The sequence below is a fragment of the Monodelphis domestica genome, chromosome 6 (genome assembly GCF_027887165.1).
Source record: "Monodelphis domestica isolate mMonDom1 chromosome 6, mMonDom1.pri, whole genome shotgun sequence".
NCBI classification, from domain to species: domain Eukaryota; kingdom Metazoa; phylum Chordata; class Mammalia; order Didelphimorphia; family Didelphidae; genus Monodelphis; species Monodelphis domestica.
Genome location: NC_077232.1, coordinates 271527194 through 271544357, shown reverse-complemented (window position 1 = coordinate 271544357; position 17164 = coordinate 271527194). Strand labels below are relative to the sequence as shown.

At 35.8% G+C, this 17164-nt stretch overlaps 1 protein-coding gene across 5 annotated transcripts in view; it reads right to left on the bottom strand.

Annotated features, from left to right (window-relative positions):
• ANTXR2 (ANTXR cell adhesion molecule 2) overlaps positions 1–17164 on the bottom strand; it is a 248493-nt gene that overhangs the window by 133232 nt on the left and 98097 nt on the right. For all 5 annotated transcript variants that reach the window (XM_007495961.3, XM_056803236.1, XM_056803239.1 and 2 more), the window contains exon 11: positions 1906–1984. In XM_007495961.3, coding sequence (XP_007496023.1) covers positions 1906–1984 — 79 coding nt within the window. The remainder of the gene's footprint in view (positions 1–1905; positions 1985–17164) is intronic.

Below are 17164 nucleotides of genomic sequence, written 5' to 3'. Positions count from 1 at the left end.
CTGCCTTGGAACCAATACATAGGATTGATTCTAAAACAGAAGGTAAGGGGAAAAAAAATTCATGTGGAGGGTTTGACCTGGGCAAATGATTATAGAAAAAAAGAGAAAACAATATGGAATGATAACAAGAAATTTTGAGATAAAAAGAAGGGAAGAATAGGAAACACATCAAATGACTCAGTGATGAGGCAAAGTCCTCAGTTGAAAAGTGAAGGGAGAGGATGCTAAGAAAGCCTGGACAACAGAAGAGGCTTTGAACAGCTTTTGGGGAAGTAGTGAAAGGAATAAAAGGAAATTATTTCTATAATGAGGACCTAGTTAAGGTAAGATAGCATACATTTATATTGGAACCAGTCAGCTTGGTTTCATTCCTCCAGCTTCATAGGGAAGACTAGGAGAAGGCATGCAGGGGATGGGCACTGAGAATAATTTAGGACAGGGACTTGGTAAAGGAGAAAGAGTAAAAGGAAAGGTGCATGGAGTCTAAGAGTAAGGAAAGTGTAGAGCTGAATAAGCCAATCAAGGGTTAAGATTCAGTGATTGGGATTACTGTACTATTCAAGATTAAGAATGGAGGCAAGGGAAATTGGAGCCTTATAAAGATAGTTAATCCCATCTTCACAGCCTGAGATAGTACTAAGGTATAGAAGGACAAGAAGTTATGATGAGGCTAGAGTAAAGGAAATTCTTAATTTTTTTTAATGAATTTGAACTTATCTGACTCATAGTGAGTGTTTACTAAGAACCTAGAATGTTTTAAGCACTATGGATGCACCAGGGCTAGCTACAATGAAAGGGAACAACAATCAATCTCCAGGAGATTACTCTCTAAAGAAAGAAACAACTTTCAAATGTCTATGTACATGCAAGATAAATAAGGAATAAATTGAAGATAATTTCAAAGGGAGGGCTCTAATGTTAAAGGTTTGAGCAAAGTATTCTTTTAGAAGGCAGGATTTTAGGTGAGATTTGAATGAAGCCAGAGAATCCTGGAGGTAGAGGAGAGGAAACAGATTATTGCAGGAATGGTAGATTGCTAGTGAAAATGAAGAGGCAAGAAATGATGGAGTGTTTTGAGGGAGGAACAAAAAAGCAACAATTATGCAATCATGGGATCCCAGCATACAAGGGAAGAACATATAAGAAGACTGAAAAGATAGGTCAAAGGTTATGAAGGGCTTTAAAAACTAATCAAAAGATTTTATATTTGTTCTTGGAGGCCATAGGGAGTCTTTGGAGTTTCCTGACTAGGGAGGAATTGAAGTGGAAGACCAGCACTACAGGAAACTCAGTTTGGTAGTTGAATGGTAGATGGAAGAAAGTGGGGAGGTTCTTGGAGCAGAAAGACCAATCAGTAATCTATAGTAATATAGTCTATAAAAAAGTCTAATCATGTGATGAAGAGAGTTTTTAGTAGAGTTGTTTCAAGAGGTTTCTAAAATCAGATGAGGAAGGAGAGCATTCCAGGAATGGGAGACATCCTGTGTGAAGGTACAAAGGCAGGAAAGCTAGAGAATAGGCTGAAGACTTTTAAAAAGTTGAATTTCTCTTTCAAAGAGACTTTCCATCTCATTAAAAACAGTGCAAAACTTTCCAAATGCAACTATGTTCTCTTTATGTTCAATTCTGGCCTAGTTCATTATCAATTTTCAGTGTGCACAGTACTTGTCACATTATCGGTTTTTAACAATTGCTTTTCCTTCCCTTACCTCTTTCTTGGAGTATTGCTTAGCCATACAACAATACATAACTATTTGGACAACAAGCATTCTAAATGCACTTGCTTTTTTTAGAGTAATTTTACATCTAATTTTGTTGGCTTTGAAATGTGACAGAACTTGATGAATTTAGCATAATATCCAGATCCCAAAATGTAACCTCTACAATATTCTCTTATTTACTTACACATGGTGTAGCTGTGACCGTCAAAGAGCTGTAGAGAACAGATTTTCCTTCATTCAAACTCACAGAAACCTCAAGAGTTCTGAAAGAAAATGAGAAAGCAACTGAAATACAATTATAACTTTAGGATGGACTTTTATGAACTGATATAGGTTAAAACGAATCAGTAATTATATTTTATATGTATGGATCAATTTTTTTTCTTCAAAAGTGACTATTTTCCCCCCAAAACTCTAATTTAGGGAGTCATCATTAGATATCTTTCCAGCTTTGATTAGGCCCAAAGGGGAAGCAGTCAAAAAGTAAACAGTAGGGAAATATAGCCAAAAAGGACATTCTCAAAGATAATAGGAAGGACACTGAACATAAGCTGATAAACCAACCCAGAAGATATGAATAACAGAAAGAAATAAAACCTTCCAGATAAACTATATGAGTTCAGAAATCTAAGGATAAATATTGTAATTTTTAAAAAATGAATCAAAACCAGATGAGACACAGGACTTTGTAGATTCCCAAGAGCATAGAACCACAGCAGATGTTCTTGAATGGCTTAGAAAAGAAATAGGAATTGTAAAAGCAAACTATGTAGTCTGTGTATCAAAAAAAGAAGGACAAAAAACCATGATTCTACAACAACGAACTCCATCTGAGAAACAAAGTGAGAACAATTGATTGGGAATGCAAATACAGAGGAGTGAAGGTCAAATAATAATTGAAATTTAAGGTACGTTTTTCTAGTTATAAAGAAAATATAGGTCAAACAATTTTGATCTTTGTTATTCAGAAAGAAAAAATGCAGAAAAAAATTTTAATTCAAATCAATCCAATATAACAAACATTTATAAAATGTCTATTGTATAAGTAATAGACAGTGTTGCTTCTGTGCTATACACTAAAATAGCTTCAAAGTGGGATAATTTTATATTTTTGGTTTTATCTTATTTTTGTTAAAGCAAAATACTCATACACTATATACAAATATGAAAAATATAACAGTATAAAATACCACATAAAAAGTACTCAATTGACATTACAAACCATAAGTGTGACAGAGACTATGGTAGGAACAATATCTGCTCCATAGAGACTGAAATAATTTTTTCCTAAAATGAAATAAAACCATTCTCTATACTCAAACTACTTATGTAGTTTCTTGTTCACCTAAGCCAGGACAAGGAGCAAGGTGTCCCTATGGTCTGTCATATCCTGCTGGTCAGGTACACTCCCATTGCAAATGCAAAGGCAAGGAAGATGTTCCCACCCATATCCTTGCCAAAAGTCCTTTCCATGTGCTTGTTAAAAAGATTTATTTTTGCTAAAAGATAAATGGTCTTATTTATTTCCAATCCTGAATTGAAAATACCAGATCAGCCTGAACCAGATCTGTCCTAAAAAATTTGTGATAACACAGCAAGCTGGTTTAGAATGACTTCATAGCTGACCTCATAGCTTAAGAGGTGGAAAGAGGGAGACTTAGATTAGTAAATGCCCTGATATTTCTTGCCTATCTTGTGGATCCTATGTTTCTAGCCAAGCTTCTAGTTGCATATCATAAGTCTTTCTCAGAGGGACAGTATAAAGGATCCCACTGGCTAGGAGGTGTGGGAGGGAATTCGCAAGTAAATTGTTCCCATGAATTCATCAATGAGACAGTCATTAATCTTCTCTGTAATAAATATTATAAAATATAATTTCAATTTGGAAATTTTTGCATTTGGGGGTGACTGTGATCTCCAAGCACACAGTTATCAAAGGCCCCAAACTCTCACTGCTGATTGTGGAACTTTCTAAGATCTGTACTAAATATATTGCTTAAGACATAATATCATTTTTAGGAGACCATTAAGAACTGCATCATATGGATTTTTAGACTTTAATACAAGCACCAACTGAACATCTGGAAAGGATAATGTTTTTAATTGCCCCAGAAACCAAGAAAAATTTCGAAAACTCAATATACAGATACACCCATTAATTTGCTAAGGATGAAGGGTGAGTGTGATCAAACTGAAGGAAAGATATGTTCTAATTTCACTCCTAAACATGGGGTATATAACTTTCTTTTTCTTACACTTCCACCACAGTGATTTGGTAAGGGCCCAAGGTTCCTTTATCTACCCTAGCAGAAAAAAAGACTACATATGGCAACTAGAGCACATGTAGTGGCTTAAATGAACCTAAGATTTGTATATATATTTTTGCTTTTTTCCTCTTTGTCTAAACAGAGATGAGTGTGGTCAACTCTAACCATAGAAGAAGCCTTGAGTTTGAGAGGTAGAAGTTCCTGGATCCCTCAGCTATACCTATCTAGAAACAAGTGGAATTTCTGTATTAATGAGATTAAACAAATCAAAGAGGGGAAAAAGGAATATGTAATACTTAGAACAAGCACAGCTCCAGCAGAAGATGGTAGAAGAAGCACAAAGACCCAACAGAAGGGGAAATCCATGGGCATTAATAGAGGAAGTAAAAACTATTTCATTGCTGTAGCCTGAAAATGGGAAGGTCCCTCTAAACTCCTATCACTAAAATATCCAGTGGTCAGTGGACAACTAAAGGGGACAAGCAGTCTTAGGGGAACAAAAGGTAAAATTGTTGGAAAATATCTTACTTTCTAACAACACAGAGGTGAAGCTGTCTATTGGAAACTTAAATCTGGATGTACCTAGATATTTTAAACTTAACAAGTCCAAATCTGAACTCATTATGTTTCCCCCTAGAAATTTCTCTTTTCCTAAATTCCTTATTATTTTTGAGGATATATCCATCTTCCCAGTCAGCCAGGTACACTACCTGGGTATTATCCTCACCTCCTATTCCCTCCTTCTCCCTCTCTGCCTTCCCCTTCCATCCCCACCTCAAAGCCACTCTGTTGCCAAGTCCTTTGACACTGGCAACAGCCTGGTGCAAACTCTCATCACCTCACATCTGGACTGCTACTAGAGCTCAATGCTTGTACTCCTTGCCTCAAGTCTCAAGTCTCTCTCCACTCCAGTCCAAACTCTGCTCAGCTATCAGAGTTCTATACACTTCTTTAAGTGTATGTCTATTGTGGCACCCCCTCCTCATTCCCATTCAATAAGTTCCAATGCCTCCTTATCACTTCCAAGATCAAACATAAAATCCTCTGTTTCATGATCAAAACCCTTCACTTTTAGTATCTTCTTATGCTTTATTCCTCTTCCCCTGCAATGCAATGTATTCTGTGATACAGTGACAATGACTTCTTTCCTGTTCCTTGAAGAAGATATTTTCTTCTGATGCCAGGATTTTCCCAGTCCCTTTTATCTTTTGAGCATCTCCAATTTATCATATCTATATCTTATTTGGACACAGCTTTTTACACCTTTTTCTCTCCCATTAGATTGTAAATACCTTGATAGAAGGGACTACTCTTTTTTCAACTCTTTGAATCCTCAGTCCTTACCATAGTGTCTGGCACATAGTAAGCCATTAAATGATTGTTGATTGAATTTATATATAACTATCCAGTTCCAACAGAAAAGTGAAATCCCTCAGCAGGGACCTCTAAAAATATAACAGGGTCCTCACTTTGGGGCTTCCAAGGAAGGAAAGGTCCAGGCTGATGGGCTGAGAAACTCTGAGTGGACAGTGGTTCAGGGTACATTTTTTTATATAGCCTAGTCCTGAGACAGATTACATTCAAGAAGGCACTGACCTTTTATTTACATGACTACAGATGTCCTTGACTTGTGATGAGGATCAGTGATTATGCCAGAAGTGTGATCATCTGAGTTGGGACCCTGATAGTCCTGGTTCTGCTTCAGCTCACCATTATCCCTTTACATCTGGAGACTCTCTGTGAACCTCTCCTGACATAACACCTTCCCTGCCTCCCACCACCACTTGGATTGTGATCTTTGAAGGGTTCATTATGTTCCCTATTGTATTTTGGTTTTCTTTCTGATCTTCTTTTACCTACTTTAAGATTCATTTCCACTGGGGCAAGGCTTCTGTAGGATTTTTTTAATAATAATCAAAAGAAAGGGGAAAGAAAAAAAGGTACTTTCAGTCAAGTGAGCAGAGCAAAGAGAGCCAGAGACTCACACCTGCAGCACTTTACCAAAAGCACAAGCTCCAAAAAACGAGCCCCACAGTGTGGGTCTCAGTCAAATTTATCTCCTAAACATCCTTATGTAAAATGAAGACATAACTTAAAGAGATGCTGGGAATGTAGCTCAGGTGTTGCAAATTTTCCATCTATACACTTCTCACAACCCTCAAATTAGAGTTTTCCAATACTTATGACTGAAGTGGTTATGGTCACCCTACAAGACTCTTAAGGCCTTCCCACCAAAGGGTGGACTATGGTAGAAGAAATGTCTGTGCAAAAGCTTTTTTTTTCCCTCTTAAATAGCAATGAAACTATTTTTGACACTTAGTTTAGGAATTAAGGTTTGAACTACTGGCATAGCTTTCGAGACACTTTAGTATAAAAGCTCAGTGCCTGAAGAATTCGGGGCTCTGAAGGCCTAATACAACCTTTTTTGACCATGCATGCCACTGTGGCAAATGTGGAGGCAAAGAAGCTATGCCCACATAAATGAATGTGATATTCTTACTGAATATCTTTCCATCTAATTGCTAAGCTTACTTCCTTTTGTTAATATTCCATGATCTACAAGTGTCTCCTTTCATTTCAATATAGAGCAGCCTCAGTTAGTCCCAGCAGAGGAAAGATTGAGAAGAGGAAAGAGAAAATCAGATTAGTATGATCAAAGCAAGGTTTCTTAGAAGAGTTAGGATTTGACCTGGGTCTTAATGAAGAAGTAAGATTTGAATGGCCCAGAAGAGTACTGAAGACACTGAGATGAGAAAAACTCAAGGCATATTCAGGGATAATATATAATTCAAAAGTAATTTTATTTGGTGTTGGAATATATTATGCAAATTTTATAAATTTATGGTTCTAATTATTATGTTTACCAACATTTTTAAATGTACATATTCCTAAAAAAAGTCCTAAAGCATAATTCCTAGGAGAAAGACAAAAATGTAGAATTTTTTTAAATTCTCATAAATAATCCATAGGATAAAACTCCAGATCTGAATAACTAAGAGTCAACTAGACCTAATTCCCAATGTTATGTGTTGTTTTAAAATAAGAATATAACTAAATTCTCTAAAACTATTACTATTCACATAAATACATATTGAGGTAGGGAGACATCAAGCTTATTTAATATTAACAGACAGTTTTCTCATATATATAGGTGAAAAGAATCAATGAAAACTATACTCTGTGCCTACCTTGACTCCCCAAATACTTCCTATTGTAGCATTTTTTCCCTGTCAATAGACTATGAAACTTCTTTTTGGTTGTTTTTCTTTATTATATTTTGATAGTAGATTAAGAAGTGTGAACAGGGTGCCTACAGGATTGTGTTGATGTGGCAATCAACTAAAACTTTAAAAAAATGCATCAAATTTAATAACAATAGTAAACTAAGTTCATGATGAGATTCCAGGATAAATAAAACTTTCTACCATAGAAACAGGTTATTATTAATGAAATTGGTTATTGATTTCCAACAGAATGAAGTTTGTGTTTTTAAGTCTATAGGGTTTAGCTCAGGGTCTGACACATGATAAGCACTTAACAAATGTATGTTAACTGAGTCAGACTTCCCTAGACAAAAAGTTTTTTTATACCTATAATATTGTCAGTAAAAAGAACAAGATTAAAATTTAGGAAAGAGATTTTAGAGGTCACTAAAATATTTTCATTTGATTTGTTTTGATGAGACAAGGAAAAAGAAACCATTTCATAGGTAGAGAAATTTAATCTTTTTTGAAGAGAGAAAACAAAGGAGAAAAGAAAGATAGTAATCAAAATACAAGGAAAATTGAGAAATCCATAAAACCTTTATTTGTTTTGTTTTTTTATTTACTAGGATAAATACTATGGAAATGGGCAAACAGCATGGACTAATAATTATTTTCCACTAGTGTTCCACTCTGAAATGGGATGACCTTGGTTATAACAGTGATATCTTGATTAGCATATCTCCTGGAAATCAGTTTCTTTTATTTGAAGTCAGCCATGTTTTTAAGGGGGGGGGGGGACTTTCAAAATTCAAGAAGCAGAACTGGTTCCAGTTTTCAACTACATGACAAATATATCTCCTGACATTTTTTTTCTACCCCTGCCTCATTAGAAATAAACAAGACTGATGCTAAGCAACATTGTGAAGTCAGCCAGGAAGTTGGTATAACACTTCAGCATATCTGTCATCAGGTTCCTCTTTCCACATCTTCCTGTATCTCCCATTATCAGCAACCCATATCTCATTATACAATTTGTGGGGGGGGGGGGAAGGAACAGGATGTAAACAGGTAAAATATTTGTATTCTTTGCTCAATTACTTTTGGATTTTGAGTTTATGATAGAGACCCTAAAAACATAACAAGCCTACCTAGGTAGCTAGGAAAATAAACAATATTTTTTTGTGGTGTGGGGAGTGGACCATCTCCATCTTTCTATCCAGTACCTGTAGATGCTCCTTTAGAGAAGAATAAGAGATTGGCCTCACTGAGTCTTAAAAGTTTTCACTCCAGAAGTGGAAGTGGGGAAAAATCATTGAGAAATAATGGATAAGTTGGTGGACCAGAGGCAACCACCCAGCTGAACTCTATCAATATTTAGCTCCAAAAAAACTTAAATCATCTCTCAAATCAAATGGTAGAGCAGCAGAGCCAAAAATGGTTGCAGTAAGTCATTTTTTCAGTCAAAAAATCTTAAGAGGTCAGTAGAAGGTCTGTGACACTGGAATGGACGTCTTCCTGGAGACTACATATGAGGTTGCAGCAACAGCAGCCACAGTAGCAACAGCATCTTTGGGATCTTTCAACCCAGACACAGTAAGAGAATTGAACAACTGGTTAAACAGGGAATCCTTTGCTTGCACTAGGTACAGCTGGTGCTGGCTGGCAACTCTATTGCCCAAAAGCAGTTCTGGGGTACAATTCAAGGGCAGAAAGGAGTGCTTATGTTTGGTCACAAGAAATAGGTCTAAAGGACAGAAGAGCACTAGTGTTTGTGGCTATAGGAAACCTTGGTAAAGACCAGACCACATAACAGGAGATGAGGAAACACATTTCTTCCAGGAATATATCACCTTAGAAGGATCAAAAACTTGCAGAACTCCATATAATTAGCTCTGAGAAAAGCAGGACAAAAGAACCTGAATCATGAGAAAGTGCTTCCCCACCCCATGTTGAGCAGAACCCAAAATGAACATGAAGTTCAAAGTCAAGAAATGAAGTAGAAAATAAGCAAACAAAAAAAAGATCATTTGGCAATAAAAAGTTACTACAGTGACAGGGTAGACAAAGAGATATAAACTCAGAAGACAACAATGTGGGAATAAATAACCAAAAAACACTCAAAGAAAAATGTTAATTGGATCCAAATCCAACAAGAATTCTGGGAAGGGTTAAAGAAAAAGAACTCTAGAGGGAAAATTGGGGAAAGAAAGAATGTAATAAAATAATGAAATGAGAATTTACAGTTTGTTAAAAGAAATAAAATATATTAAAGAAAATAATACCTTCCAAGCAGACATCATCAAGTGAAAAAGGAGGTACAAAAACTCACTGAAGAAAAAAATCTTAAAAAGCAGAATTAACCAAATGGAAAAAAGAAGCATAAAAGCTTACTGAAAAAAAGTATATATTAAAAATTAGCATTGTGCAAATGGAAGCTAATGATTCTATGAGACATCAAAAAAATAATAAAATGAAGCCAAAAGAATGAAAAAATAGAAGAAAATGTGTAAGATTTCATCAGAAAAACAACTAACCTGGACATTAGATCAAAGAGATATAAGTGAGGAATTATAGGACTGCCTGAATTGTCCTTTTTCTTCAGTCATTTTTCAGTCATGCCCAACACCTTGTGATTCTATTTGGGGTTTTCCATTTCCTTATGTGCATCACTTTATAGATGAGAAGACTGAAGCAGAGTTAAGTGATTTGCCCAGAGTCACACAATTAATAAATGTCTGAAGTCAGATTTGAACTACACTGTGCCATCTAACTACTCCAGACTACCTGAAGGCTATGATCACACATATTTCATGAAATTATCAAGGAAAATTGCTTTGATATTTTAGATTCAGAACACAAATTATAAAATGAAAGAATTCATGAGTTGCTTCCTGAAAGAGATCCCAAAATGAAAACTCCCAAAAGTATTATAGTCAAATTCCAGAGTTCCTGAGTCAAAGAGAAATATTGCAAGTAGCCAGAAAGGAACAATTCAAATACCATTGAGCCACAGTCAGAAAGGCAAAAGATCTGCCATATGCCACATTAAAAGATAAAATGATATTCCCAAAAGCAAAGGAGCTAGAATTGCAACCAAGAAAACACCCATAAAAATGGAGTGTAATCCCATTTGGGAAGATGATATACATAATTCCCGCAAACCTTATCTTTATTTGGGTAGCTAGAAGGAGTCTACATAGACAGAAGATATGAGTGTGAGTTAATTATGTAGCATAATCCCCTAAAATGAAGGAGTGAGAAAAAGGGATGCACTGGGAGAAGGAGGAAGGGAGATATAGAATGGAGAAAATTTTTCTCACATAAAAGAGGCATGCAAAGAAGTGCTTCTACAATAGATGTGAAAATGGGTGGATAGTGGGCAATACTTGAACCTCACTGAATATATACATACATTCAGTTACCCAACACAAAAATAAAAGAAGGCAATAAGAGAAATGGGGGGGGTTGTGTGATACTTGTGTATCACACGGTATATTTACAATGTAAATCTTAATATACAATGATGGTACCTGAAATGGGCTTTTAAAAGAAGGAAGAAAAGTAGAAGGGAAATCATTCTGTGCATGAAGGACATTATAAACAAAAGCACAAAGTTGAAAAAATCAGATTGTAAAGTTAGGTTAGAACCCAGTTTTGGAGTACTTTAAATGATGGGATCAGGGAAGTTTTGCTTTATTAGATACACAATGAGAATATAGTGAAAATTTTGTAGTAGAACAGTATCATGCTTCAATATAGACTTTACAAAAAAAAAACTTTCATTTTGCTGTCTAATGATTTTTCCTAATTACTCTATTTATAATTATTCTCAGCATGTAACTCTTTAACTCATAAAGGAAGTGGTGATCTGTCAGCAATTAACTATGTGGAAGACTCTGTACTAGAAGCAATGGAAACAATGTGCAATAGGTGGTAGTAGTAGTAGTCTCTCGGTAACCGAGGATGACGATTGTCTTTGTGTGTTTTTGTGTACAAAGACACTTGTGCGTGAAGATTTAAGTGGAAAAGTCGATGCACAGAGACAGTCCCACTTTCTCGACGTTGGAAGCCTGAGTCCATTGTGTAAATCTTGAAATCTCTCAGACTTGTGAATGTTAAAAATTTCCCCATCAGGGAATTCTTAATTGGAACAAATTCCCTACTGAGAAACATTTCCCATTTTGATGTGAGAACTCGCCAGGATCAGAAATGGAAGGACCTCTACTCCACCCGTACTTAAGACTGCTTTAGGGGAGAAAACTTCTTGCTAAACAAAGAAAGTACTTGGATCCATGCTTATGGTGGGGAAAACAGTATTTTAATCACTACGGTTTAAGACCTCAACCATTTTAAATCTCACAATTGGCACGAAAAGTCGTTACATCTGGAGACTTCCTCAGCTGCATTGGATGGCTGTATTGTCTTTTGTGCTCCAACACGCCCTAAGCACTCCACAGTGCTTTGCTGCGTAGCCCTCTCAGCCGTTGAACCTTCTTGTTGGTTTCTTCCATCTGTTCAGCCGATTCATCTTCACATGCTGGGTGAGCAAAGCCCTGGTTCACCAGGGGTCCACGACGTCCCGATGGCTACCCTCACAAGGTTTAGCCAGCCTGTCGAAGCTATTGCCCGAGGTGTGGCCGCTGCCGCATGCTAGCAGCTACTGGAAGCCACAAGTGAGAGCTGGGTGTCAGGTGAGGGTCAGAGGCTGCCCTAGGAGGGCACAACAAGCCCTCCATACCAAAGATATTACTCCTCCCTGAGCACCTCATACACCCCGCAATAGGTACACATCAATTAATTGATGCAATAGGTACACATTAAGGAATGGCTAAACAAATTGTGATACAGGACAATTAGAGAATATAAATGCATTGAAGAAACAATGAATAGCATTAATTCAGAAAAGCACGAGAAGACCAATAGAAGGAAGGAGAACTAGGAAAATCTGGCCAATAACTAAAATAATATGAATGGATAAAGCAGCAACAATTGAAATTGAATGGTGTGTAATTATAATACCTAAACTTTGCCTCACAGAACAATTCTGAGAAGAAACATGCTTACCCTCTTTGCAGAGGGTATGCATACAATGCTAAACTACCTTTTTTGTTGTAGCTGTCATTGTTAATGCTGTTGTTATTTTTATTCTTTGTTATAAGGGACAGCTACTCTGGTAAGAATGGGAAGAGAAAGATACAGGTTACAGAAAGATACATTTACAGATATGTAAAAATATGCTGAAAAAACTTTTTAAGGAGTCTGTGCTAGGTGTGAGGGATAAAAGGAAATGCTATCTGGCATTCCTGAGGCAGTAATATTTATTACAATGATCTAACATATTTTCCCCATACTTTCCAAGAATTTGCTTTTTTTTTTTAAATTTAAAATACATTGTTTTTTAAAAAAAAATCGCAATTGTACAAAAAATCAAGCCATTCTCCAATTGATAAATGGGCAAGGGACATGGATAGGCAGTTTTCAGATAAAGAAATCAAAAAAGCACATGAAGAAGTGTTCTAAATCTCTTATAATCAGAGAGATGCAAATCAAAACAACTCTGAGGTATCACCTCACACCTAGCAGATTGGCTAACATAACAGCAAAGGAAAGTAATGAATGCTGAAGGGGATGTGGCAAAGTAGGGACATTAATTCATTGCTGGTGGAGTTGTGAACTGATCCAACCATTCTGGAGGGCAATTTGGAACTATGCCCAAAGGGCGACAAAAGAATATCTACCCTTTGATCCAGCCATAGCACTGCTGGGTCTGTACCCCAAAGAGATAATGGACACAAAGACTTGTACAAAAATATTCATAGCTGCGCTCTTTGTGGTGGCCCAAAACTGGAAAACGAGGGGATGCCCATCAATTGGGGAATGGCTGAACAAACTGTGGTATATGTTAGTGATGGAATACTATTGTGCTCAAAGGAATAATAAAGTGGAGAAGTTCCATGGAGACTGGAACAACCTCCAGGAAGTGATGCAGAGCGAGAGGAGCAGAACCAGGAAAACATTGTACACAGAGACTAATACACTGTGGTATAATCGAACATAATGGACTTCTCCATTAGTGGCGGTGTAATGTCCCTGAACAATCTGCAGGGATCTAGGAGAAAAAAACACTATTCATAAGCAAAGGATAAACTATGGGAGTGGAAACACCGAGGAAAAGCAACTGCCTGAATACAGCGGTTGAGGGGACATGACAGAGGAGAATCTCTAAATGAACACTCTCATGCAAATATTATCAACATAGCAATGGGTTCAAATCAAGAAAACATGTAATGCCCAGTGGATATGTGTCGGCAAGTGGGGGTGGGGAGAGGAAAAGAAAATGATCTATGTCTTTAATGAATAATGCTTGGAAATGATCAAATAAAATATAATTTAAAAAAATTGGTGTTAAGGACAAAGTGCTGGACTTGAAGTCAGAAAGAACCACATTAAAATCCTACCTCAAACATTTGCTAGCTGTGTGATTCTGGACAAGCCATGTGACTTCTCTGTACCTCAGTTTCCTCATTTATAAAATTAGAGAATGTAACTCAGTGATCTATAAAATTCCATCCTGCCCTAAATCTATGTTCTCTCATTCTCCATAAAAATTTAGTTATGTTGGTGGAAGAAGAGCTTCTAGATGATGAAGATAGCATATGTATGTTCTCTATGCTTACAGTTTATTTTAAGAACACCTTTTAAAGAATACAAAAGTCCCCATTGTGGAACCAAGGAACACATTTGGAAATCACTGATTCAACCAAAACAGAATTCTAAGACCAAGCATATCTGTGATTAAAGAACTGTTACTTTAGTTAAGAACATTTCTTAAATTTTTCCTCTCTAAGAAGGGGAATAAAAGAATTTAGATCTTTCCACACAAGGAATTATTATCCAACTATACAAATAAATAAAAATAATTTAGTATAGAATGAATAGTCCAAGCCACATCTAGAATATTTTTAATTAGTCCTAAGATTCCTATTTTTAAGAGAAACCAAAATGTGTCTAGAAAAGGTTATGATTAGGAAGAATCTTCAAAGTGAAAAGGTTAAAGAGGAAAAGTTATTCCACCTTCTAAATAAAATATTTATCAACCTAAGATTCTATGAAACCAATGCAGTCAAGAACCTAAGAACATTTTGCCTTGAACTCAACAAATCACTTCATTCAACAAATATTTGTTAAACACATGTGGATGTATATATGGTTATATCCTTGTAGTGACAGGGTGATTGAACTAGATGAAACTTAAAGACCCTTCTTTCTGTAAAATCCTAAGAGTCCACTTTGTTAGAGAGAATTTATTCTGTTGATACATCTAGTATTTGTTCACTCTGACTCATAAAAAAACCAGCAACAAAAATGATGTCTTCCAGTATAACAATAAAGTAGTTTGTGTGTATTTGTGTATGTATATATGTTTGCAGATGTGATAACCTATCACTCTCAAAACATAAAAAATCCTTTGGGATATATAATTCTGCTCTCTGTAATATTTGTTAAAAATCCACATGCATATTAAGATGTACTTATAATAGTCTAACTTATCTAACTATATATTTAAACACTTTGGTGGCATGATGGTAGGCAAAATACATATTTGTAGGATGAAAATTTACATATCTAAAACTTGTTGAAACATGAAAAATACAAAATATTTTATAACAATTTATGCTTCTTATTGTTCATAAAACTATTTTAAAAGTTATGGTAAGTATTAAGTACCAGTGCTTGATTTCAAAATATCTTTAGTCACCATAATTTTAATAACTTTTTGAGTAGTTGCCAGTTTAATTTTCAGTCTGTGAAAATTGGAGGTAACTTATTTATTACTTCCAGCAAATGTCTTTCACATTTTTACTTAATTTTTTCATCGTTTTTAATGGATCATAAAGTGGAAATATTTTATTGGATATTCAAAAAGTAAGGAGCAAATGAATATTTTGCAAATTGGTTACTGTGGGTTGAAACGTAAGCAGTATTTCATAGAGTACAAAAATTCTTAACCAGTTTCATTGACATGGCACCAGACTGTATCACTTCTCAGGAACAATTAGTATACCTCTAATCTTCTCTCTGCACCAACCCTCCCACCCTTACCCCAAGCTGTCACCATTAGACGCTTTTGATTAATTTAACTTATATAATGATTTCGTATATTTTAATATGTATTTTATTTTACTTGAATTTTATGCTTATTCACTGAGTCTCTAAAGATAATTGTTAGCAGCTATTCTTTGAAAAGGCAGTAGAGAAATGTTTTTATAAATATGACATTGTATTTGGAAAATAAATTTCCTCTCTTATAATGCGGGGAAATGTATTAAAGATGGGCCAAGGAAGTAGAAAAAGGAGGCAGTGATTACTTAGACCCCCTCATAGCTTCATCAAGAATAGATTGTCTTATTGTAGTCTCATTTCCTTTCTTTATCCAGGGTAAATAAGGTGATAAAATGACAGAATGCTTACAAAAATGATCTACTTCATACTGCTATCTAGACTACTGGAGATTTTATCAAATGTTTTGCTGAAATCAGCTAGATGTATTTTGAATTTATTAATTGATCAGAATCATAGAGTAATGGTTGATGGGTCAATGGAACATGGCAAATATAATTCAGGAGGAAGAAAGAAGGGTGGGCAAAAGCTTGCAGACAACACAGAAACCTCTCACAAATTATTTCTTCAAATTCCTTTACAGGGATTGTTTCATTTTTATCCTACACAATGTCTTGCACATGTTAGTCACTTAATGAAAACTTGTTGAATGATTCTAGAAAAAAAATTAGGAAGTGATAGGCTATTCAAGGCACCCTGCTAGGAACCAGGAAGACTCCAATGGGAATAATGGGATAAAAATTAAAATGGTTCCTTCCTTTTGTAACAGAAACTAATCATTCAGAGTTCAGTTCTTAAGAGACTTATACAAGCATGCTCTTTCTAATGCTTTTTTCAAAAAGTATTTTGAAGTATGCATTGCTGAGCTAGAACTGAAGGGGCATAAAAAGTCATTAACTGGCCCATTTGGGGGAAATGGAGTTGGAGTGAGGAAAACTATCTTCTGAGGGCCTTTAGGTCAAGAAATGACTGTGGGACCTCTCTCATTGAGGCCATGCCCTGTGAGTCTTTGTTATGTCTGCTTTGGATTATTTTCTGCTCTTAGGTGGAACACTGTAGACAAATGAGTTTGTGGCCATGGATCTAATGATAGGAGCCCACCCTTAACAGTGTCTAGGTTTACAAATCCTCAAAGTCAAAGACATTGTTTGGATTGACTTTCTGACATGTCTTGCCATTCTATGGAACTATGAGTCTACCAAACAAAAGTCTTCTCAATTCCTCCAATGTCTGACCAAATCCATTTTCCACTCAAATAGAACATAGTATCATGGGTCAGCATTTTCTCAGCTAATTATAAGTAATGCCAGTGTGAATGTATGGAGCATCAAGGAAAACTGGGCTATTTACATATAGGCATTCATCAAGTTTAGACTGGGCTAGCCCAAGGATTTTGAAACTTAATGTCCCTACTACCCTCAAGGGACTTAAATTATACTAGGCTATGTTGGAAGAAGAAGAAGGAAGAGGAATGGAATCATATTCTTCTGGTATTACTTCTAATTTATCCTGTTTATATCTTGTCTGACATATCTCTTTGCATGTTGTCTTCCTCTTATAACACAATCTCCATGGGCACAGGGATGGTTTTTGCCTTCTTTGTATCTCCAGCACTTAGCACAGTGCCTGGCACAAAGTAACAGTTTAATAAATGCTTCTTGATTAGACTTGACATAACAAACAAACACAAGTAAATATAAAATCTCTGAAGAGAAAGTATAAAATATTCTATGTGCTGGAATGTATTGGAAAGGGAGCTTCTTCACCTAAGGAATTCCCTGTGCCTATGAAATCACACTAGCAGTAATTAATAATAATAATAAAAAGCAATGTAAGAATAAAGCAAAAG